Genomic DNA, 23,731 nt, shown 5'->3' with positions numbered 1-23,731 from the left:
ATAAAGAATTTATATGACCTCCAGGCAGAGGCGTCTCTCTGCCGTCTACTGGGGGGAGTGGAACGTGGGGCCTTAGCCAGCCGCGTCTTTTTTTCTCCTTTGTACAAATTTCGACGGAAGCTCTTGGATCCCACTAGTAACTGCCCTAGAACAACCTGCCGGGGGAAAATACGCCCCCCCCCCCCAGCCGGCGCCAGGCGTCTGCCCCGCTGTGTAGCCCGGCTCACTGCTCTGGGCACGCTGCCTCCAGGCCCATCTTTGCGCCTACCGAGCCGAGCCTGGAATTTGGGAAAGGGGCTGAGGGGAGCGAGAGACCCAGCCCCTTGTCGGATCAGAGCAGCAAGGGAGAACTCAGCCAGCAAGCGGGAAGGGAGGGAGGGAGAAGGAGCTCCCATGGGGGCTGGGTCCAGATGGTGCAATGACTCCCGGGATCATAGGACCAGCCCCATCCCAGTGCCAGGTTTGCTGCTCTGACCAGACATTTAAAAACCAAACCAAACCGCTCCCCGGCTCCACTCCAGGGGAGGGTGGGGGGAGAACGAGCCACCCATGACAGATGTTAGCCACGCTGCGTAACGCACGCCTGGAAGATACAAGCCTGATGAGCCATGATGGAGAAGATAGAATAGCCCCCTTCCTCCTTGCCCCTGTCCATCCAGAGCTGCCGGCTGGCTTTGCTAAAAGTTAACTGGGAGGAAACCAGTGGGATGGATATGAGAGAGAGCAGCCATACTGGGTCAGCCCAATGGGCCAGCCAACCCAGTGGGAATGCACAGACCAGGCAGTCAGCGAGTGGTCTGTCCCCAGTCATCCACTCCTAGCTTCTGACGGCGAGAGGTTTAGGGACACCCAGAACACGGGGCTGTGTTCCTCACCATCTTGGCTCATAGCCATTGAAGGACCTATCCTCCATCAACTTATCTCATTCGGTTTTGACCCATGTTGTAGTTTTGGCCTTCACAACATCCCCTGGCAAGGAGTTCCACAGATTGACCGTGTGTTGTGTGAAGAAGTACTTCCTTTTGTTTGTTTTAAACCTGCTGCCTGCTAAATCTCATTGGGTGAGCCCCAGTTCTTGTGTTATGGGGCAGGGTAAATAACACCTCCTTAGACATTTTCTCCTCACCAGGTATGATTTTATAGCTTTCTATCATAGACACCCCCCTCCCCAACCCTGCCCCATTCAGCTCTTTTCTCAGCAATCCCAGCCTTTTGAACCGCTTCTCATCTGGAAGTTTTCTTGCCTTTCTCTGTACCTTTTCCAATTTGAATATCTCTTGTTTGAGACCAGGCAAGCAGACCTGCACGCAGTATTCAAGGTGTGGGTGAACCATCGATTTATATAGTGGCATTAGGATATTTACTGTCTTAGGATTTATTGTTTCCATTTAACTAGCCTCTTTGTCTTGGTGTAGTCCCCCCTTTGGAAGTTAAATGCTACCAGGGTGGGCGTCTTTGGCACTTCCCCCTGCACAAGGGTGTTACATTGAATTATTGTCACTGTTACCAAGCGGTTCGGCTCCTCTCACCTCCTGGGCAAGACCCAGGGCTCGCTTAGGACAAAATCAAGAAGTGCCTCTTCCCTTGTGGGTTCCAGAACTAGCTGCTCCAAGAGGCAGCCATTAGCCCTGCCTAGACATTTTATCCCAGCCAGAGGTGAGGTTCCCAGTCAGTCCAAGTTGAAATCCCTCGTTATTACTTATTCTTTCCTATCCTCTTTGGAGACTATTGCAGCAATTCTCAAACTTCGTGACCTCCCTTCTGACAACAAAAACTACTACACGACCCCAGGAGGGGAGATCGAAGACTGAGCCCCGCCGCCTAGGGCGGGGGGGCCAAAGCTGAAGGCCAAGGGCTTCTGCCCTGGGCGGGGGGCATGTAACCTTAGCCCTGGCCAGTGGGGCTTCAGACTTGCTGGGGCCAACACCAGCCTTAGTGACCCCATTAAAATAGGGTCGCAAACCCACTTTGGGGTCATGACCCACAGTTTGAGAACCCCTGGACTATTGCATTCCCTCTTTAATAAATTCATCCCTCAGGGCTGTCTCTGCTGGAACGGTGTGCTCCTCTGCTCCTGTTGGCCTTCCCCCAACCCTTAGTTTAAAAATAAATAAATCAATCCTCTACAACCTTTTCAATTTTTGATGCCAGCAGTCTGGTTCCATGCTGGTTTGGGTGGAGCCCATCCCCCTTGTATGGGCTCTTCCTTTCCCCAAAGGTTCCCCAGTTCCAAATAAATCTAATCTCTCCTGCCTACACCATTCACGCATTAAGACTTACCGTTCTGCCTGGCTTCCTCGCTCTGCCCGTGGAACTGGAAGCATTACAGAGGAATGGTCATCAGTAAGGTTCAGAGTTAACATGGTGAGCAGAGAGATGAGGGCCTGAGTCTGGAGGGAGCCCAGACGTCCTCACCCCACCCCCCTCCACTGCATCTGTCTAAAACAGCAGCACAAGCCGAAGGTATGGGCCGTGTCCTGCTCAGCATCAGCCGGAGGGCTCTTCTTTCCAGTCAGCAGCGGAGCGCCTCCTGCTGCATCACTGGCTATTGCACCTAGCTGGGCTCCCAGGCTGGAACTAGCGTTGGCCAGGCCCTGACTCTTGCTCCTGACCAACAGCATTAAGGAGCCACAGCTGGTGCTGGGTGCAGGGGAGTGGCCGCCACCCCGCAACAAGGCAGTGCCTGCCCTGAGCAAAGCCAGAACGGCCCACAGAGCAGACGAACTCACCGCAGCGGGCGTTCGCAACCCAGGATGGAGGGTCCACATTACCCGACATGGGGAGGTAAAAACCAGAGCAGTGGACAGACTGGCAGAGGTGCCCCCTACCCATCGCTGGCACGGGCCCAGGCAGCTGCCCCGCCTTGGGGAAATCCAGTCACTTCTCCAGCTGCTGCTACAGCTGTAAGGGGCAACTGGACAATGCCCCACCCAGGGTCATCGTTCCTCGCTAGGGTCTCTACTGGGCGGTTACACTGCAGGACGCAGCAATTACAAGGGGGTGTGTGTCTTGGATCCGCCTGATTTGGACGGGACCCGGGTTTAAGGCGTGTTCTAGTAGCCTGGGGAAGGAGGAGAAGCCCAAGAGGCAGCCAGCCTGGCTCCAAGGCCAGGGCAACGTGCCCCCAGTACAGCTGGCACTGGGAATGCCAGCTGGGGGGCAGAGGCAAAGCCAGGACCAGGCAGGGCAGCGAATCAGCCGCCACACTCAGCAGGATCCTCAACAGGGCAGGGAAAAACACATTTTTTTTAAACAATTAAACAAAAAATGGATTTTTGTAACGTAAATCCACTTTATTTTGTACTTTTTTCCTTTTTAAAATGATACTTGAATTTAATACAAAATATGTGAAGGCCTAAACGACTTATCATCCCTTCAAACACTGAAATCAAAAATAAATATGCTGAATCCGTGAGCCTCTTGCAAAAACTTGGAGTCAAAGGCAGCTTGTCTACATAAAGAAAGGATGTAACTGGGGCGGGGGGGGGGGGGGGCTTTATAAATGTGGCACAACACGTCATGGATGCACAGGAGTAAGGGCTTGTTTTGTTGAATGAAAATCCATTTGCTGTGCAGTTTGATGTGCTTAATGAAATTCCAGTTACCATCCTAACGCAGCTTGACACACAAAGTGAAATATATCATTCACCATTTTCTAACACACTAAAAACGTGGTTAATAATCGGACAATATTAAGCTATATACCTGCTAACTCACATGTATATAGTGTCCCGATGTGTAGAAAGAATAGTAAATAGGGCAGGCGGCCAGCTTGGCTTAACAGTGAAATCCTTGCTGATCTTAAACACAAAAAAGAAGCTTACAAGAAGTGGAAGACTGGACAAATGACCAGGGATGAGTATAAAAATATTGCTTGGGCATGCAGGAGTGAAATCAGGAAGGCCAAATCACACCTGGAGTTGCAGCTAGCAAGAGATGTTAAGAGTAACAAGAAGGGTTTCTTCACGTATGTTGGCAACAAGAAGGAAGTCAAGGAAAGTGTGGGCCCCTTACTGAATGAGGGAGGCAACCTAGTGACAGAGGATGTGGAAAAAGCTAATGTACTCAATGCTTTTTTTGCCTCTGTCTTCACGAACAAGGTCAGCTCCCAGACTACTGCGCTGGGCAGCACAGCATGGGGAGGAGGTGACCAGCCCTCTGTGGAGAAAGAAGTGGTTCGGGACTATTTAGAAAAGCTGGACGAGCACAAGTCCATGGGGCCGGATGCGCTGCGTCCGAGAGTGCTAAAGGAGTTGGCGGATGTGACTGCAGAGCCATTGGCCATTATCTTTGAAAACTCATGGCGATCGGGGGAGGTCCCGGATGACTGGAAAAAGGCTAATGTAGTGCCCATCTTTAAAAAAGGGAAGAAGGAGGATCCTGGGAACTACAAGCCAGTCAGCCTCACCTCAGTCCCCGGAAAAATCATGGAGCAGGTCCTCAAGGAATCAATTCTGAAGTACTTAGATGAGAGGAAAGTGATCAGGAACAGTCAACATGGATTCACCAAGGGCAAGTCATGCCTGACTAATCTAATTGCCTTCTATGATGAGATAACTGGTTCTGTGGATGAAGGGAAAGCAGTGGACATGGTGTTCCTTGACTTTAGCAAAGCTTTTGACACTGTCTCCCACAGTATTCTTGCTAGCAAATTAAAGAAGTATGGGCTGGATGAATGGACTATAAGGTGGATAGAAAGCTGGTTACATTGTCGGGCTCAGTAGGTAGTGATCAATGGCTCCATGTCTAGTTGGCAGCCAGAATCAAGTGGAGTGCCCCAAGGGTCGGTCCTGGGGCCGGTTTTGTTCAGTATCTTCATTAATGATCTGGAGGATGGCATGGATTGCACCCTCAGCAAGTTTGCAGATGACACTAAACTGGGAGGAGAAGTAGATAGGCTGGAGGGTAGGGATAGGATACAGAGGGACCTAGACAACTTGGAGGATTGTGCCAAAAGAAATCTGATGAGGTTCAACAAGGACAAGTGCAGAGTCCTGCACTTCGGAGGGAAGAATCCCATGCACCGCTGCAGACTAGGGACCGAAAGGCTCGGCAGCAGTTCTGCAGAAAAGGACCTAGGGGTTACGATGGACGAGAAGCTGGATATGAGTCAAGAGTGTGCCCTTGTTGCCAAGAAGGCCAATGGCATTTTGGGATGTATAAGTAGGGGCATTGCCAGAAGATCGAGGGACGTGATCGTTCCCCTCTACTCGACATTGGTGAAGCCTCATCTGGAGTACTGTGTCCAGTTTTGGGCCCCACACTACAAGAAGGATGTGGAAAAATTGGAGAGAGTCCAGCGGAGGGCAACAAAAATGATTAGGGGACTGGAACACATGACTTACGAGGAGAGGCTGAGGGAACTGGGATTGTTTAGTCTACAGAAGAGAAGAGTGAGGGGGGATTTGATAGCTGCTTTCAACTACCTGAAAGAGGGTTCCAAAGAGGATGGATCTAGACTATTCTCAGTGGTAGCGGATGACAGGACAAGGAGCAATGGTCTCAAGTGGCAGTGGGGGAGGTTTAGGTTGGATATTAGGAAAAACTTTTTCACTAGGAGGTGGTGAAACACTGGAATGCGTTACCTAGGGAGGTGGTGGAATCTCCTTCCTTAGAAGTTTTTAAGGCCCGGCTTGACAAAGCCCTGGCTGGGATGATTTAGTTGGTGTTGATCCTGCTTTGAGCAGGCGGTTGGACTAGATGACCTCCCGAGGTCCCTTCCAACCCTGATATTCTATGATTCTATGATTCCCCACCCAGCTCACCAAAAGATGGACCAAATCTAGCGTCAAGGCTCCATTCAGCTGTAACTCAACCCGCTTTAAGGGTTATACAAACCAAAGCGAATGCACCTTTCTTTAACAAGTAACCAAATCACACAAGGAGAAGCTGATTCAAATTGATGGTTTACACTAAGGCTTGGTGATTTAAATGAGGATTTAAACCGCTGATTTAAATCGATCCGCCCTGATCCTCAACCCGCCATCCCACAGCCCAGCTGCCTGCCACGGGTCCCTGCTGCCCACGGGGCCAGCCACAGGGCGGCACCAACCAGGACAAAAGATGCCAGGAGCCGGATACAGATAAATATGGAAACTCCATCTTTATTGAGTGTGTATAAAGATCTCAGTATGTACAGACGTGTAAGTCGGAGGGTGGAGAGCACAGACTGGGGGTGGGGATTGGGGGGATCTCAACCTGGCTGGGTCAAAACACTTGATTCCCCGTAGGTGCAAAGTCCGGGTTTCTCAGCCAGCAGCAGCCTCAGCACTGGTGAGATCCCCATCTCGGGCGGGGGGGAGGGAGGATGGGCTCCATGCAGATGGGACCCGGGCAGGGTCCCAGCCCAGGGGATCACGCCCTCCCAGCTGAAGCCTAGCAGGGGAGAGTCCCACGACTGGAGCCCTCCCCAGACTCACTGATTTCCCACTAGCAGCTAAGGGCTGTGCCCAGACCTGGGCTGGGGGGGATACACAAAAGGGGGAGGGGGGCTGATTTTTACATTCACAAGATCTGGTAACAATTAAGCAAAGAAAGAGCAGCATAAGCCCCAGTGGCACCTGGTCCACAGCCAGCCCCCCAGCCATCACAGACATAACCCCGTAGGCCCAGGGAGCTTTCGGCATCACAGGGCTGGGGCAGCCCAGGCAGGGGTGGGAGACCCTTCCAGCAACTCAGCTCTCATTGGCTAGCAGCCACCTGGGCGCAGTTGGCAGCCAGCGCAGCCCTGGCCCCAGGTGTCCCAAGAGAGCCGTAGAGAGGAGTGAAGGAACCTGCCCCAACATTAACTCTGCCAACGAGCCCTCGCGTGCCCCCTGAATTCATTCTCTGCCCCCCATCAGAGCATCCCCCTCACTCCCTGCAGCCCTGCCAGCCTGGGCTGAGACACTAGGCTGCCCAAGCCCTGGCTGCATTAGCCCCCACTTCCCTTGGAGGGCACAGGCGGGTTCCATCGCCATCCTTTGCCCCCGCATTGGCAGCAGGGCAGGCACCAGCACTTGGGGGGGTGGGGGTGGGGGGTATGTGTAAGCTCTGGGGCAGGTGCTGCAATCCCCAGCATTGGAAATAGGCCTCCCCGCCGTGACCCCCCACATGCCACCCCACATGAGGACCACGTCCTCCAGCCCAGCAAGGGGAACCCCCGCCACAGGCTAGGGAGCTGCCCCTCAAAGGAGGATGAGGGCGGGGGTGGGAGAGGGAGCCACGGGCAGACTCGGAACTGGGGGGCGGCCCTGACCCGGTCCACATGGACTCTGGGAAGTGGAAGGCTGAATTGGCCCACAGGGAACAGCGGGTGGAACAGCGAGGGCTGGGCTGCCCCGAGCCTGGCTACAAGCCCAACCTGGGGGGATGCTGACACCAGGCTACGGGGGAGCGAGAATTTCCAAGCTTGCCTGGGGGGGAGGGGGGGCTGCTTAATGGGGGAAGCCCCAGTTACCCTGAAGAAACCCACCCATCTGCCCTGCCCCTTACAGACCTCCTGGTGATCCCTAGGAGGGGAGATGGGCTGGGGTCTAGGGGGCTCCAGGGTCAGGGGGCTGAGTGAGAGGCAGCTGAGATCACCCCACGCAGGGCTGGGGTTTGCTGACTGTGGCCCCCCACAAAGGGGCCCTGGGCTGCGGCACTGTCCCCTCAAGGCCCAGCCCCAGCCTGATGCTACATCAGGGCTCACGGCAGCCAGTGTTCACTCCCCCTGACACCCCCAGCCCCTGACCTCAGAGGGCAGAACGAGACACCGGTCAGGGACAAAACCCTAGCCTGCCCCCCGGCCTGTGCCCTGCCCCCTGGGAGCCTGGCTGATGGCCTGGGGACTTGGCACCATGGGTCAGGCCATCCCAGCCCCTGGAGGGATGGCATGACACTGTAATAAGGCAACCAGTATGGGCACGAGGGTTGGAGGGTTGGCCATTGCCGGCTACAGAGAGGGGCAGAGGAGGAAGCCCAGGACGTCGGTTCTTTAGCAAGTGGGGCAAGGCTCGAGCACCGCAGGACAGCAGGGAGAGGCTTCGAGGCAACCCAGACCCCCATCTGCGTGGTGCCTGATTCCTCACCAACACCAGGGCAGGCCGAGCTGGGGCAGGCAGGAGGCCACAGTGCTGTAAAACCATTCATGGTAACAGGAGAGGCCCCAGTGGGCACAGATCTCACGCATGCTCAGGTGGTAGCCAGAGCCCAAGCCGGGTGCCCAGCTACCGGGATCCCTGCAACAGAGCAGCAGCCAGACAGGAAATTAAAGCAAAGAGGAATCTCGCCAGCTGGGGGGAAGGGGCCAGCCCCACACAGGGGGGTGGGAATTGGGCCTCAGGCGGCACCTGTCTCCGCACGTCACACACCACACAGACGGACAGGCTGGGCCCAAGGCTTGGCAAGTTGCTACAAACAGGAGATTGCCCTGTGCTCTGGCTGGCACTGGACAGAGCTGGGGGGGCAGCACCAGGCACATCCAGAGCTTCCGGAGCTCTCTCCAGCCACCCAACGTCCCACCTGCAGACTGCCGGGCACCAGGGCCCAGCGGGGCACTCGCGGAACCAGCTGGGATAATACTTCGGCCACCAGCAACAAAGCACTGCCCCCTACAGGCAGAGGCTCAAAGCGCGAGGGATTGAAGTGATGGAGAACGTCCCCAGGGTGCCCCATGGGGAGGGTGCTGACCCCGAGAGCAGGGCAGAGGACGGGATATGCCCCCTGGCTCCTAGCCGCTGAGCGGGTGGAGGTCCACCTTGACTTTCTCCCCACTGCTCAGCATGCCAATGGTGGGGAAGAAGCCGCCGACCGGCACCACTGCATCCTTCTTGCCAATGATCTTCCCGTTGCGTGTGAAGAACACCTGGGGGGACAGGACGGTGCCATGGGCTGTTAACCCCTTCACTGCCACAACATGGCCCCTTCCCTCCCAGCCCAGGGCCCCACTCAGCTCCCCCCAGCCCCGGCCAAACTCAGTACAGCCACGACATCCGGCTCCACACTGGGAGATGCCCAGTCAAGGGCCACAGCAGCTCCTTGTTGGGAGTAACCCAATCTGCAATGACCGCAAGTGCCACCCGCTTTGCCCACAGAGACGCTTCCCAGCATGCACCATGGCTAGATGTGTACACTCTTTAGCCCGGGCCTCTGTTAAACCCAGATGCCACAAGCCCCCGGGCTCCCCCAGGCCTGTTGTTGTAGCCACCCCTCCTATGGGCTCAGGAGCCGTAATGCCCGAGGAGAACAAGCCAGGGGTGCAGGCCGGCCAGCCAGGAGGACTCCAGTACAGCCAATCCCAGCCCCAGCCAGCAGGCCGCAGAGCCAGACGTTGGAGTGGGGTTAGTCCGCAGTTCTCCGGCACTGCTAAGAAAGCCAGTTCCTTGCAGCACCACTTGGACGAGGGGAACATTGCTGGCATCAGCCACTAGGGGGCGCCTCAGGCCAGGGAAATCCAGCCAGCTCGTACCCAGGCCTGGGCCAAGGTCACAGTGGGGCAGGGGGGAGAACAGGCCGGTTGGCCCCTGGGTTAGGGGCTGCAGTTTCTTGGGGGCTGGGCACTGCCCAGTCAGCTCCAATTGATTCAAGCTCATTGCACGGGATGGCAGCACCATGAGCTGTGCCAATGTGCGTCCCTGGGGCGGGGTCCCAGGCGTCCCTGGGGCGGGGTCCCAGGACCCCAGACAGAGCCACCCCGTCACTCCCGGCAGGGCCTCCGGCTCCTACCAGCATGGATGCAAAGCAGAAAAACCCCCATGGGGCAAAGCAGCCCCATGACACATCCCCAGTGCTCTGGAACCACCCCTCGGCACACCCCCCGCTCCCCCGAATCACCCTGGAAAATTTCCCCTCCCCCGAGTCATCCCCCAGGTGTGTCCCCCACCATGCCCCAGCCCCTGGTGCATTCCCCCTCCTGACCCACACTAGTCCCATGGCACATCCCCCAACCATACCCCCGGCCTGTCCCCCCAGCCCCACATTCCTCCCTTGAGCCACCCCACCCAGCGCATCCCCCACCCCAGTCTCACCCCCTCCCCAAGCCGTCCCAGCCCCACGGTACAGCCCCCAGCCAGGTGCCAGCAAAGCCCAGCTCTTACCACCACTTTCTTCCCTTCGTGCTCCTGCTCCATCTCCTCCCCGTCCTCTTCCTCCTCCTCCTCTTCTTCCTCCTCCACCTCCTGGTGCAGGTACATGACATTCCGCACGCCCCGCAGCTTGGGCTTCAGGTCCATGGTGTCGCAGCTGTCGTCGCTGTCGCCTGGGGTGGTGGGGAAAGCCAGGTCACCCCGGGGCTGGGTTGTACCCCATGCAGGGAGCACCCGCTGGGGTCTCTGCAACAGGCTGGGCCCTTCGACTCACGTAGCAGCGGCTCCAGGATTAAACCCCACTAAGGACCCCCCACCCCCAATCCAGATTCATTCCCCCGACAGGCCCCCCAGGAGCTGCTACCACATGTCCTCCGCTCAGCCCCATCCAGCCACCGCAGCGAAGGCGCTGCCTAGCACCCAGGGTGCCCCGCGACCGCCAGCCCCTGCCCTCACCAGGCCTGAGCCAGGGGGGCGAAGCAACTCGGCCAGGTCAGCAGCACAGCCAGAAACGCCATCCCGGCTTCCTGCCTCTAGCCACTAGACCATGCTGCCTTGCTCCACATGCCCCCTGCTTTTCTGAGTCTTGTTTCACCACCGGGGGCAAAGCTGGGGGACTGGCTGCAGCCCTCAGCACTACACTCATTGCCACAGGACTGGATCTCAGGTCTCCGGGGGCCAGCCACGCCTCCCCCGGCCACGTGCGGTCACGCACCTTCGCTGTCGAGGATGTAATCCCGCGGGAACATGATCCCGCAGCCCATAATGTCGCCCTTGTAGCACCGGGGCCCGAAGGGGTCGCCCACGCCGCTCCCGTGGAAGATCTTCCCGTCGTCTGGAAGGAAGAGGCAGAGGAGAGGCCGTTAAGCATGGCGGGCCTGGCAGGGCGGCCCGGGAAGGGGAGCGATGCCCAGGCACGTGGCCACTCTTTGGGGAGATTTCCAGCCTGGCAGCACCATCGGTCTACACCAACCAACATGGTCTCTGCCCGCGGGGCAGGTGGGTCAGAATGCTACGTCCACCAGTGGGAGATGGCACGAGATACCTGGGCCACACAGCTCACAGCTGCACTGGCGCCATGGGACTCGGGCCAGGCTAGGAGAGAGCACGGGCCGAGCCTGGGGGAGAGGTGGATCCCGCTCAGAGTGCGGCTTTCTGCCCCCCTCTAGTGGCTGGGTCACGCGGAGGTTTGTGAGCAGGCTTGCCGAGAGGAATCCTAGCTCATCCGGCTTTTGGGGGCAGAGGTTCCAGGTCAGCCCCCACTTAGGGGCTACTGGGGGAAGACGCTCTAGGTTAACAGCTGCTCTTAGAGGATGGGATACAGGAATAAGGGACAGGGGGCAGGTGATTGTCCAGGGAATCTGGGCCTTTTGCTGCATGGAGGAGAGGACAGACCTAGAGGTGCAGGGTTCCCGCTGCAATGCTCCACAGCTGGACCCGCACCAGTTGCCAGCTATGAGTGATCCCAGCATGGGTGCATGAGGGGCTGCGCTTACCTGGCGCTTTGCCCTTGCCCACCGAGGTGGCTTGCTTGTACTCCTCCTCCCCAGCAGCTGGGGGGATGGGCGTATTCGGGGGGATGGGCTGCACGCACCCCCCTGTCCCTACCAGTGTCTGCTCCTGTGCAGAGATTGTGAATTGCAGAGCGAGCGCCCATGTTACCGCAGGCCGGGGAAAGCGATCGCTCAGAGGGCACGGTGCCAGCACCCCAGGCCTCACCCTGCCCTATCTCGGCTCCCTTGCCAGCCCCAACCTGCCCACCTCCTCAGCCCCCACAGCTGGCTGTACTATCAGCTGCCCCCCGAGCCATGGACCAGACCCAGGGGGCTGACCACACGCCCAGCAGTGCCAGACCCTCCTCTTAGCCCTGAGAGACCCCAGCGCCCAGCCGGCCGTGACCTGCACCCGGGAGTGCTGCAAGAAAGCTGATGCACCGGGGTGAGCTCCGGGCTGGGGCCCACGCTGAACGGGCTCTCGTGTACCAGAGAGCAGACGGTGCCGGGGGAGAGAAGCCGAGCGTGGGAGCCCACGTGAAAGGAGCCAGGGGGGGCCCCGGCTGTGCCTCCCGCACCATGCAGCTGGTTCGTGGACCAACGAGCCCCGAGGCACGTGGGCCAGTCAGAAGGCGGAGGCCTGGCGGGGGGCAGGGGGGGGTTGTTTCGGCAAACAAGGGAGATGCACCCAGCGAAGGGGCGGTAAATATTTCTCCCCGTTGCCAGGGAAACCGAAGCTGGGAATAATACTGTGTAAACATTCCTGTGTGTCGAGAGCGAGCGCGCCTTGTAGGGGATCCCCTGGCTCCTGCCACAGGCGGGGGCGGGCACCAGGGCCCATGCAGGATAACCGGAGGGAAACAGACCCCTGGAGGCTGGGGGGAGCAGGGCTTGCTCATGGACGGTACTCGGGGCGGGGGCAAGGGAAGGCTTAACCCAGCCCCCTCTCATGCCACATGGAAAGGAGCCCAGGAGAACCCCATCCCCTGCACCAAGTCGCTGGAGATTTTCCAACCTCCCAACCGTCTCAGGGCACCAGCAGGGTGCAGCGAGGGGGCCATGGCCCACTGCTGCCCCCCTTGCCGAGGGAAGACCCCCCCAGTAGATCTCGGCCCCGTGCCCTCTGCAGCCAGTTCGGTAGCTGCCCAGCTCTCCCCTCCTGGCTCCTTCCACCTACCCACAGGGTCCCATACACCCGCTTCTCAGTACCCCCCACCTGTATCCCCCCACCCCCCTTCGGCCTCGGAGCTAGGCTGGAATCCTTTCTTCCTTGCCCCCTCCCCTCCAGCATCACAGACCTCCCATGCCAGGGAGCTCCGCGCCCCCCATTGCTGAGCTGGGGCCAGAGCAACCTCAACTGAGGTGTTCTACCCATGCCCGCACCCAGGTCTGGGTGAGGGAGGCCATGAGCTCGACCCTCGCCCAGCACGATGGGGCCCTGATGGTGACTGGCCCTTGGGCACTGGCATCAGAACCATGCTGAGAGCATGGGGAGCATCCCTCGGTCTAACCCCGGAGAGACGAAGGCCAGCGGCTGCACTGGACGGCCGGGGAGGGGCGGGGGGTGGTGCAGGAGACGTAGGAGCTCTCGGCCCCGGCTGGACTCCGCGTTCCACTCACTCCCAAAAGTCCTAGTTTGGAAGGAGACTGGCTCCTTGATGGTTAGTTTTTCTATTAGCCCCAAGTGAGAGCAAGGCCCCATTGGGCCAGGCAGCTCCTCTGCCCCAAAGAGCTTCCAGGCGAAACAGAAAGAATGGAGGAGAAACTGAGGCACAGCCAGGAGAAGGGGCTTCTCCCAGTTCACCGAGCAGGTTGAGGCAAAGCCCAGACTAGAACCCAGGTCTGCTGTTTCCCAGCACCCTAGACTGGGCTGCAACCTCAGTCAGCTATTCGAGCCCAGGCACCCAGCCATCAGGCTCGCCAAACCTAACTCAGACTGCGCTGGGGCTGCCAGCCAGGCAGCTGAGCTCCAGCTACGAGGCAAAATCCAAAATGGGGGTGGGGGAGGCCAGGCTGGAGCCACGAGCGACTGGCTGGGGCTGCCGGGGAAAGGACAATGTGGCCAAAGGGAGCTGGGAAACCTGGACACAAGTGGGTCACAGCAGCTGCCTCTGCCCCCCATGCACCCGCCTGCACACCATGCTCAACTGTTTGAGAGCTGGCCTGGCACTGGGGCATCTGGGCACTCCCCAGGCACCCAGCTGCAATGCTCACCCTGGGCAGCAATGTTCAGCTGCCCTCGGCTAGCCAGCCCACCCGGGGGGAGAGAAAGACGATGGGCAAGGAAGGAGAAAGGCCTCCGCAAAGACCCACCAGCCCAAGAGAGCGAGCTGGGCACTGCAGGCCGAAGATCTCTGCTTGTGACCGAGCCACGGGGCGGCTGGCCTCCACCAAGGCCTCCCGCACTCCTCACGGATGCCTTCAGCTCACACCAGCCACAGCCCTGGCAGAGATGGGGAGGGGAGCGTCCGAGATAGCTCCGTGCCATGAGGCGGGTGATGAGAGCCGGAGCCGGACACTCAGAGGCAGCAAAACAAAAGAGATTGCCCTCGATTCGCCAGCCAGCCACAAACCAGGGAGCTGGCGGGAGCCAGGGACGGAGGGAGAGGGCCACACAATGAACAGAAGCCCATGAGGGAGTTTAGGGCCGGGTTACTGCCCCTCGCTTCTTCAGACTCTCCCCCCTACCCACGTGGGACCTCCTCCACTCGCCCGCAGCACGAGCGGATAAGAGATGCTGTTGCCCGTCTGCATCGCTACCTCCCAGCCTGGGCTCTGCTGCCCGGACATTCCCCCGCTGCAGGACTGATTGAGCGGCTTTGTTGTGGTTCCATGGAGCACCCGTGTCTGCCAGAGGTTATGGCAGCTCAGAGCAGCAGCTGGCACTGCAAAGGCTGGGTAACACGAAGGGAAAAAAGGTGGGAGGAGAATTTTTCCAGGAAGAGGAGGAGGAGGAAGGTGAAGTGGCCAGCGAAGGGAAGTGGGAGGCAGCAGATCGAATACTTGGATGGGAATTTGAATGTTCCCCTGGCGCCGAGCACTGGAAAGAAACCACCAGGAACCAAAAGCGTTTACAGCTTTTCCTTCAGAGAGACAAGTCAGACAGAGAAAATAAAATCCTTAATCAGGCAGAAAGGGAGCGCGGCCCAGAAGGTCGGACTGCCCACGGAGGGAAGGGAGGGAATGCGGAGCGGGAGTGGGGACAGCTCCCAACAACTTCAATCCCGAGGGAAGGGCCCCAAGGCTCCCAGCCCTGCTGTCTTGGGGCCAGAGGACCCGGTAGGATTACGGTGACCAGGCCTCGATCGTCCATCGAGGGTTGAGACTGCATCAACAGTGCCTCTGCCGCTAAGAGCCAAGACTCAAGGGCTGACCTAGGCCAGGGAAAGCAAGAGGTCAGGCTGCCACCAAGGCACCCACAGACAAACCCCGATCACCACTAGATGGTGGCAATGGGGCTCCTGAACCGGGGGTTGGGAGCCCATAACTGGGTGACTCAAGCAGAGATGTTGAAAACACCCAGGCACTGTTGGTTGTAAAAATCCTGCCCTCAGCAGCTTCTGGCCTTGTGTGTAGAACCCTAGACGGGACTCTCAAGAGACCTGGGCTCTATTCCCAGTTCTGCCGCTGGATGACCTTGGAAAATCCACTTCCCTGCCCCGTGCCTCAGTTTCCCCATCTGTCATACAGGGATAAGGCTACTGCCCTCCTCTGTAAAATGCTTGGAGCTCTGCTGCTGGACTAGCAACATCACCTAAATCTTTTCAACACCCTTCCCGAAAGCACGGCTGAGCCTGGGCAGCAGCAGATGCAGGTGGCGCTCCAAAGCCATCCCCCGAGCCAAGCAGCCACCTGGCTCTAAGCACTGTGGCTCTGATCTGCCAAGTGGCTCCTTGGAGATCTGCTTGTGTGGTTACACACACTTGGCCTGATGCCCAGCTGGTGTCGCCCGACTGACTTCGGAGCAGCTATGCCGCTTTACATCCAGAGATCAAGCCGAGGAGCCCCTAGAGAGAGGTTCAGCACGGACACTTACAGCCCTGTGTGTTGGGTAACACAGGCCAGAATGATCAGAGCAGGAGCTGGTCTTTGCAGCGAGCACCTCCAAAAGCTCTAGGCAGCCACAGAGGCAGCAGGTCACAGGAACAAGTCCCCAGGACCGACCCTGCACTCAGCAGCTGTTCATCTCCCAGCTGGTGGAGCGTGCTGGCCGGGAGCAGCCACAGTGGGACAGCTGGCTCAACATGCTCGTAGCTAATTCTCAGCTGATGGGGATCAGCCGAAAGCCAGCATTACAGTCCAAGGCAGGGGAGAGAACCCCACTCTTCAGCTAGCCAGACTGCCAGCTCCTTCTGGCCCAGTGGAGCAGACACAGCGCCAACAGGGAAACCCCAGGTCTCGCTGTACTCATCAATTTTAAGGTCAGAAGGGACCACGGTGATCATTTATTCTGACCTCCTGCACATCACAGGCCACAGAACCTCATCTGACCCTCTAAGGAAAGGCAGCTGGAGGCTCCAGGGAGTCCGACCTCCAGATCCCTGGTTGATTGCTCTGCCTAAGAGCCTGGTGCCAAGCACCCGCTAGTCCCCTGGGCTTTCACAGAGAGCAACATAAGAGCCAGCCTCGGTTCATTCTTATCATGACCCCTGGGAGGGGGAACGTGTCCACACCCAGGCCTGCAGCCCTCAGTGCTTGAGCCCAGCTTCCATACAGGGGCTGGGTGAGAACCACTCTTCGAGAGCAGAGTCAGTAATGGGGATGTTACTGTAACCCACCCTTCTACCGGGTGACTCTTCCCGCTGGCTGGATCGCACACAAGAAGAGAAGACTCTACAGTCTGTTAGCTCAGGTAGGAGAGGCTCACGATTTGAGACCAAGAGTCCCAGGTTCAACCCCTGCTATAGACAACGCACAGAGGGCTGCTGCATGTTCGGGTACTTAGCAAATTAATAACGGCTCACTGTTCTTCCTGGGGTGCAGATTAATGTGGGCTAAATTCAAAGCAGGCAGAAACAAGCATCAAAGACCCAGAGGCGCGTGCGGCAGCAGAAAAGGGACAGGCCAGCTTTGACGTAAGAAGATTGGAAGGCAACAGCCAGATGAACTAAGCCCCTAGTGGAAATAACTCATCCCCCATCCCTGCTGGAGTGCAGTGGGTCTGACCGGATCCAGCCCACAGCGCGAGAGGACTCAGAGCTAAGAGAACCACCATCATCCAACACAAGCCGGAGATGGGCAGATATGGCAGCAGTAACCAGCGGGGTTGTAAGCAAGTGGAGCTACCTGTGACCTGAACATTAACCAGCTTTCCCGGCTGATAAACTTGGGACCAAACACCGGCCCTCACCAGGCCTCGCTCCGGTGGGCTGCCGACTCCCTGGACTTCTCCACTCACGATCCAAACCCGACAGCTGAGAGGCTGCCCCGAGAGCAGAATGAAAGCCGGACTCTGACATTAAAAACATTTTCAAAAGCTTCTGCAAATGTTCAGCGCACATGGGGCATTTATGCACTTAACTCCCTTAGCTGCTTTTTGAAAACTCCCCCACTAAAAACTTGGTGTCCAGTGTTGGGAGAGTGACACTTCCCCCGTCCCCCAAGTTGTGTGCACTGCACTGACTGCCAGTGGCTGCCCCTGGGTGATGCTGCTGCATTCAGGGAGTGCAGGGTTAAACTGGGAAGGGACAGCTTCCTTTGGGTTCTGGCCAGAGACTTAGATTCCTCCCCATTCCAGTCCTGCCTCGCTCACCTGCATGGTAGGCCACAGATCCTCTGCTCCAGCCGGGATGGCGGTTTTTCGGGTAGTCCTAGGGCAGAGAGAGGAGGGAGGGTGGGTCTCATGACTTCACCCGTTATCACCTAGAGTCCCAGCAGTGGGAATTGCTAAAATATTTCCCTATAAAATGTGAGTTTGCCTTTGGCCTTGGGCTGAGATGGAAAATCCAGCTGTAAAAGCGCAGCAGACACATCCCCCACCCCCCCCCAGCCACATCCCTGGCACCACGGCATGCCCCCTCCCGCCATCCCCGATCGAGGCTGTGACTCGCTTGGCTTCAGGAAGGGGAGGGGAACCAGGCCCTGTGCAATCAGAGCGCTTGGCCCATGAGAGAGTTAATTGGGAGGCCGTGGCATGGCCTGCCTCAGGTGCATGACTCACCGGCAGGTAAATCCCTTGGGATTAGACGGCTGCAGCTCAAGGAATGAGGATGCACTGCACCGAGACCAATCCCAAACCACCGGGGATGAGGGAAGCCTGCCCAAAGGCTGCCAAGGCTAACAGCAGGCCAGCCAGCACCAGCACGAGTCAAGGGTGACTCAGAGCTACCTGCTCCCCAGAGCTTTCTGGCGCCTGTTTGAAAGATGCTCCTGGGACCTACGCAGCAACTTGCTCCACCGTGGCCCAGCCCAGTGCAGAGCATGCGTTGGCTAGCACTGCAGCGGGAACGCTACGGGGCTGGGGACCCAGGACAGGGATGGGCCTGTTGCATCAATCAGAGGGGTTGTGATGCTGCGAGTCCCGATAATATCACCTGGACATCAGACAGGAAGGATGGTCCAGTGCTTAGGACACAAACCTGGGACTTAGTCAAGTGGCTGCCCCTTGGACAAGTCATCCAGGCATGTCTACACTGCACATTGAACCTGGGCTCTGAAGCCCCCCTTCCGTCCACACACAAATCAGTCTGACTCAGGGCGCTAAGCCCTCAGGACCTGGCTCCTAGAACCCTTCTAGGAGGGTGGGTCAGAGCCAGAGTCCCACTGAGACTCGGCTCCAAGCCCTGTCTTTTAGCAGTGAGGGATGCCTGCCAAGCTGCATACCCGAGTCAGAAGGTCCGTGCAGCACAGCGCAGATATATTAGCATGGCTCAGACCCGGGTCCAGCAGCTGCAAACCCAGGTTCACAACGCAGTGCGGACACTCAAGAAATCCCAACTCCACAAGCCCTGGTCCCACAGATCCAGGTTTAGGAAACAGTTTAAACAGACTCAGTCTCTCTGTGCTTGTTCCCCATCTGTATAACGGGGTTAGGGTTAGGGGCGTGTGGGGTTAAATACACGGAAGGTCGTGACGTGACGACAATATGGTGACAGGGACCAAACCAGTACAAGGGGTAGATGGAATTTAGGGTTTCCAGCTGACAATGCTGTGACCCAGCGTGGCTTGTCAAACTTAACCTGGCCTGCCCCCAAGAGACCGCTGGACACAAGCGCCCATTTCCATCTATTTGCCGCATTCCAGCTCCAGCAAAAGTGGGCAAGGAACAGCGGGATTAAACGGGGTCGCTTCTGGCTCCTTCCCAGCCCAGGTTCCAGGGGCACTTCCTGCCTGTTGTGGGCCATTCACGCGGGCATGTTGTTGCCCTGTTAACGATTTTGAGTCCTCTCTTCTGAGAGGAGGGGCAGCTTCCTTTGGGGTCTGGCCATGGACAGGTTGCCCCCTTCATTCCAGAACGCAACCCGCCAACCAACTCATGTGAAAACTACAAACAGTGTGGTCTTTCCTCAGCGCTTACCTCTTATCAGTTCATCTTAATCACCAATCATCATCCCTAGCTCTTATCCCAAAGCGCTTTTCAAAGAGGTATCATTGTCCCCACATTACAGATGGAGAAACTGAGGCATGGAGGGGGGAGGGGAAGTACTTTGCAAGTCAGTGGCAGACCTGGGAACAGAAAACACCTTCTCTCTTAGGGAAGAAAGCACCTAAGAGGGTCTGTGTTGGTCTCATTCATTAGGCCAGGCCTGCTCTTAGATGTTTGAGCGGCAGAGTTATTGCCATCAAGGTAGGTTTTTGCCAACGTGGTGATGCAGGTGAAAGCCTAGTGTAGAGAGTTATCCCAGTATAAAACTGCTTATGCGGGTATCACTTATTTCGCTTCTCCGAACCGGAATAAGTCAGGGGGCAAAGCCGACACAGTTAACACGGCAAAACCTAAGTGCAGACCCGGCTTTACATGGTCTCCGCAGAGAATGTCATCAAAGGTGCCCGTTGCAATGCAGACACTCCCTCACTAGGAACTGAACTGAGAGCCCACCCCTCATTTCACGTAGTGCCCGCAGAGCAATTTCCAATCACTCACTGTCCCAGATTAGGGCTGTCCTGACAGCTTCACTTGTAGGTTGTCATCAGACAAGGCACAGCTGGGTAACAAGCAGACCCCTGTAGACAGTAGCTGACTTGGCAAGAGAAGGGAACCTGGCAACGTGGGTACAGCCAACCCCAGGGCCAGCTCTCACACAGAGACTGGACCTGGCAAGCCCGATGTGCCATGAGGAATGCTAGCAGCAGCAGGGGAGGGGAATGTGCTGCATCACCCGGGAGACGAACATGAACACATGAATCCAGACCACATGTCAGGACAAACACAGAAACAGATGGCAGGAAAGGGGCAGGGGGTGGTTTGCATTCTTGAGGGGGAGGCAGCGCAGCCTACAGGATGGCTCCTACGCCACAATCAGGTGAGACCTCACAAAGAGAAATGAGCCTGGCTAGATCATTCACCTGCTGGGGGGGAGAGGGGTGCCTGGGAAGGGGCTTTTAATAAATAGGCACAATAATAAAACATGCAGCTTGTGTAACGATCGGGGCACCTCGTGGAAGCTGAACAGGGTTAGGCTGGGTCATCCCACGGATGGGAGATCTCCTCAGAACAACCTGGTCTCCGAAGCCCCACCTCAAACCACTCTTGCTATCAGCAGGCTCGTGGACAGACACACATATCAGACGGATGTGTGGGACCCATCCAGAAGGCACTTTCCCCGCAGTGGCTTTACCTTCCGGGCCAGGCCTAGCGCGATATAGCACTTCTCCCCGGGGTCTACGATCTCCACCTCAAAGTAGTGGCTCCTGGTGCTCAAGGGGTGCCTTGCCTGGGCCAGCCCAACGTCGATGATGCTCTTCCCCTTGCCCACGTACTCCAGGAGCTGCAGAGAACAGGAGATCGGAGTCAACCTCTGAGAGCAGACGCGGCACCGGAGACCCACAAGGCAGGGACTCCTATGGCAGCAGTTCTCATCTTTCCCATGCCAACACATTCCCAGCTCCTCACCCAGGATCCCACTCCCAGATAACCAGGACACCCTCCCCTCTCTTAGCAATACAGGAAGGACGGGGTGAATCCCCACCCCCCCAGGCGCCTGTTCACAAGTCATAGGTAGCAAACCCCTGACCTGCAGAATGATCGATTGTTTGCCCTGGAAAGGTCCCCTGCATGGCCACAGAGCAGGCCCTGCTCCTGTCTGCACTGCACAAGTGACCCGGGGGAGCCTGGGCTGCAGGTTCCATCTGTCCCCAGCCTGGGAGTGTTTCGTAGCCCGGCGGGGAGCGAAGGAGAATGCCACTCAGCTCTCCGGCCCACTTTAAATCGTGGCACTTCAAGGTGAAGTGAATGGCTTATGGAACAGCCTGTATGGAAGGAGACCAGCTGGGTCTCTGCAGCCCTATGGGTGGGGTCACTCAGTCTGGCTTAGTTATATAGTGATCTAGCTCCGCCCAGTGGGAGGGACTTATGCCCCCAACACTGGGGACGGGGAGGGGGGCTCAGACAGATTTCAGAACTGAAGGTTGGTAAGTTTCAACAGAAGAGGGAAACGAAGTAACAGAGGCCAGCCAACCTGCTCGCCTGGCCAAGGGTCACATAAAAGAGCATGTCAGGCCTTGTCCCCCTTGGGATACAGAGAAGCATCTTCTAGGAAGCAGAATGAGACCACTCAGTCCTTTCAAACAAGCCAGGGACAACCCTGCAACGACAGCTGTTCTAGGCTACCCCCTACCTCCCACCAGATCACCCAGAACATCCCATAGCCAACTCCTCAAGAGAGCCAGCCATCCCCGAAAAGCCCTGGGGTTGGGGAGGAAAGGGGAGTCATTAGAAGAAACAGCTTCTGTTGGAGAGAAAAACTAGATTGTGTCCCAGTACTACAGACTGAGTTAAACTGATCTCGCTTGGGATCTGGCTAACTTTGGGAGGGTGGGGAGGAGAGAGAAGAAAGCTGCATTTTCTGTCCCAGTTGCTCTGGGGATCCAGAGGGAATTGCAAAATCTGGGTTTTTCAGGAGGAGAAGGGGATGTTTACAAGGCCGGGAGCTTTGCAGATTCATGAGGCAAGCCCTGTGTCACGAGGTTTTCTTTGGACAGCGCCCGACATTCCAATTGTTGCTTCACAGACATCAGCTTTTGTTTCCTGCCTCCAGCAAGCCGGGCCCTTGTCCCACCTAACGCAGCTGCGTGGAAAAATATCCCTTCAGGGATCATAAACGAGACAACCTCACACCCTCCTTTGCTCCCCAGGGCTGCCTGGGCTCATCTCTTAGGAAGAGAGTCTTATTTACACTCACAAGATCAGAGTCGCAATAGCCGACACACCACGTCAAAGGCCTGGCAATCAAGAAAACAACACACGAACTGGCTGACAGCTGGAGCTGACAGATTAGTTTGTACCAGGCCCAAAGCATCTTGTCCATTTTAGCTCCCCCACCCCGCATCTCGGAGCCCGGCTGCATGTTGAACCAATATTTGCTGGCTCCTGCCAAGCCATGGAAAGGGTCAGTGGTTTACATTTTTCCACTCAGTCGCTGCATTGCCACGGGATTCTGAGAACTGCTCATCCATTTAAGCACCAAAATAAAATCAGCACGAGGCTCTGGAAGACGAAGTCAGCTCGGGTCACTCCTTGACAAGGAACAACACTGGAAAGAGACTGTAAATGTTCCCCTGCTGGAAGAAAGCAAGCTTAGAAGAGAAGGATACTTACGTAGGATCACGTAAAAGAGTATGTCAGCTCCGTCGATTAGAACAGCAGATAACGTACGTGGCTGCACATTATGCATGCATGTGGCGTCCAGACAGGGCTGGGGCCAATGACAGCACCAGACCAGGAGCTAGTCCTACAGGCTGATGGGAAGGAGCCTGCACACCATTACATGAAGAGGGCAAGTTTCCTGGGCACAGCAACTGCTCTAAAACACTGGGGGAGATGCAGAATGGCCAGGGGTTTGTGGGGCCACCCAGCTGTGCAGAGCCAGGAGCTTGCTCAGAGCCAGGGACATTTTTTTCCATGCTCCAATAGATCCACTGTAGGTACAAACATGGCGCCCATAACCGCAGCTTCTGGGCATATCACACTTGTCAATGTATTTAACCTCCTAACCCTGCTGCGAGGCGGGGCAGTTTTCCCCAATAGCCATGAACTGAGGCACAGAGACACTAAGTGACTTGCCCTCAGGTCACACAGGAAGTGTGTGGCAAAGCCAGGAATTGAACCTGGGTGTCCCAATCCCCAGCCTACAGCCCTCACCCCTGCACAATCCTCCCTCAGCTAGCTCTGCTGCAATATACAACCAGAGCATGTGCTCCAGGCCAGAGCACGGCATTCAAAGTGGAGCACATGCTGAGAAGAGCCACTAGGTTGACCAGGGGAACGGAGCTGATCTCACAAGAGGAGACAGGAGGGGCTTGGCTTGCTCAGCCAGACAAAGGCTGAGGGGGATCCGATTGCTCTAGGTAAATTACACCAGGAAGGGGGAAGAGCTTGAGGAGCCAAAGGACAACGCTGGCACAAGAACAAATCTGAATAAACTGGCCAGGGAGCAGCTGAGGCTGGAGAAGAGGAGGGGGTTTGCAGCCTCAGTAGGAAGGGTTGGGGGCAAGTGCCCTACGGCATCTGAAGATGGAACCTGATCCATTTCTGGCCAGGATGATGTGATGGGGCTCCCACAAAACCGGGCATAACCTCAGCGACCATTCCAGTCTTATGGCTCCACTCTTTGTGCAGGACAGCTGGCATCTTACAGAGCAACTCCAAAGCCCTCGAGGCATGGGGCCTCAAGGCATCTGGGGGGGAACCTTGGCTCCCCTGAAGTCAATGGCGGAACTGCCTTTCGGTGAGGGAAGGGCAGTGGGGGAAGATTTCCCCATGTGGTTTTCAATTCCCATCCCCTGGAAGCTTCTCCAGACCTAATCCAAGCTGGATTTGGGGGGGCAACATATCCAGGGGCTTCCCAGGTAGGGGGCACAGTCTGAGACCCTTTGGTGGCTCCTTCTCCCCACCCCATTCCCTAAAACCTGGGGAGGGAAATGGGCTCCGGGGATGCTCACAACACAAAAACCACCAGCACAACCTGCCCCACAGGCTAGCAGCCACGGAGCCCATGGGTTGTAGGATCCTGACCTCTGACCTCTCACCCCTTG

The 23,731-nt window shown here is 57.1% G+C and overlaps 1 protein-coding gene across 1 annotated transcript in view; it reads right to left on the bottom strand.

Moving 5' to 3' along the window:
• Positions 1 to 7,384: 7,384 nt before the first annotated feature.
• Positions 7,385 to 23,731, bottom strand: part of SPRYD3 (SPRY domain containing 3) — a 36,166-nt gene continuing 19,819 nt past the window's right edge. Inside the window, exons 7-11 of the mRNA XM_074934917.1 lie at positions 20,317 to 20,466; positions 17,292 to 17,349; positions 10,762 to 10,881; positions 10,059 to 10,219; positions 7,385 to 8,827 (exon numbers count right to left, since the gene is read on the bottom strand). Of these exons, the coding sequence (XP_074791018.1) occupies positions 8,693 to 8,827; positions 10,059 to 10,219; positions 10,762 to 10,881; positions 17,292 to 17,349; positions 20,317 to 20,466 (624 nt within the window). The 3' untranslated portion in view covers positions 7,385 to 8,692. The remainder of the gene's footprint in view (positions 8,828 to 10,058; positions 10,220 to 10,761; positions 10,882 to 17,291; positions 17,350 to 20,316; positions 20,467 to 23,731) is intronic.

The sequence above is a fragment of the Natator depressus genome, chromosome 20 (genome assembly GCF_965152275.1).
Source record: "Natator depressus isolate rNatDep1 chromosome 20, rNatDep2.hap1, whole genome shotgun sequence".
In the NCBI taxonomy this organism is placed as follows: Eukaryota; Metazoa; Chordata; order Testudines; family Cheloniidae; genus Natator; species Natator depressus.
Note: the sequence above shows the minus strand (reverse complement) of the source record. Positions and strands in the feature narration are given on the sequence as shown.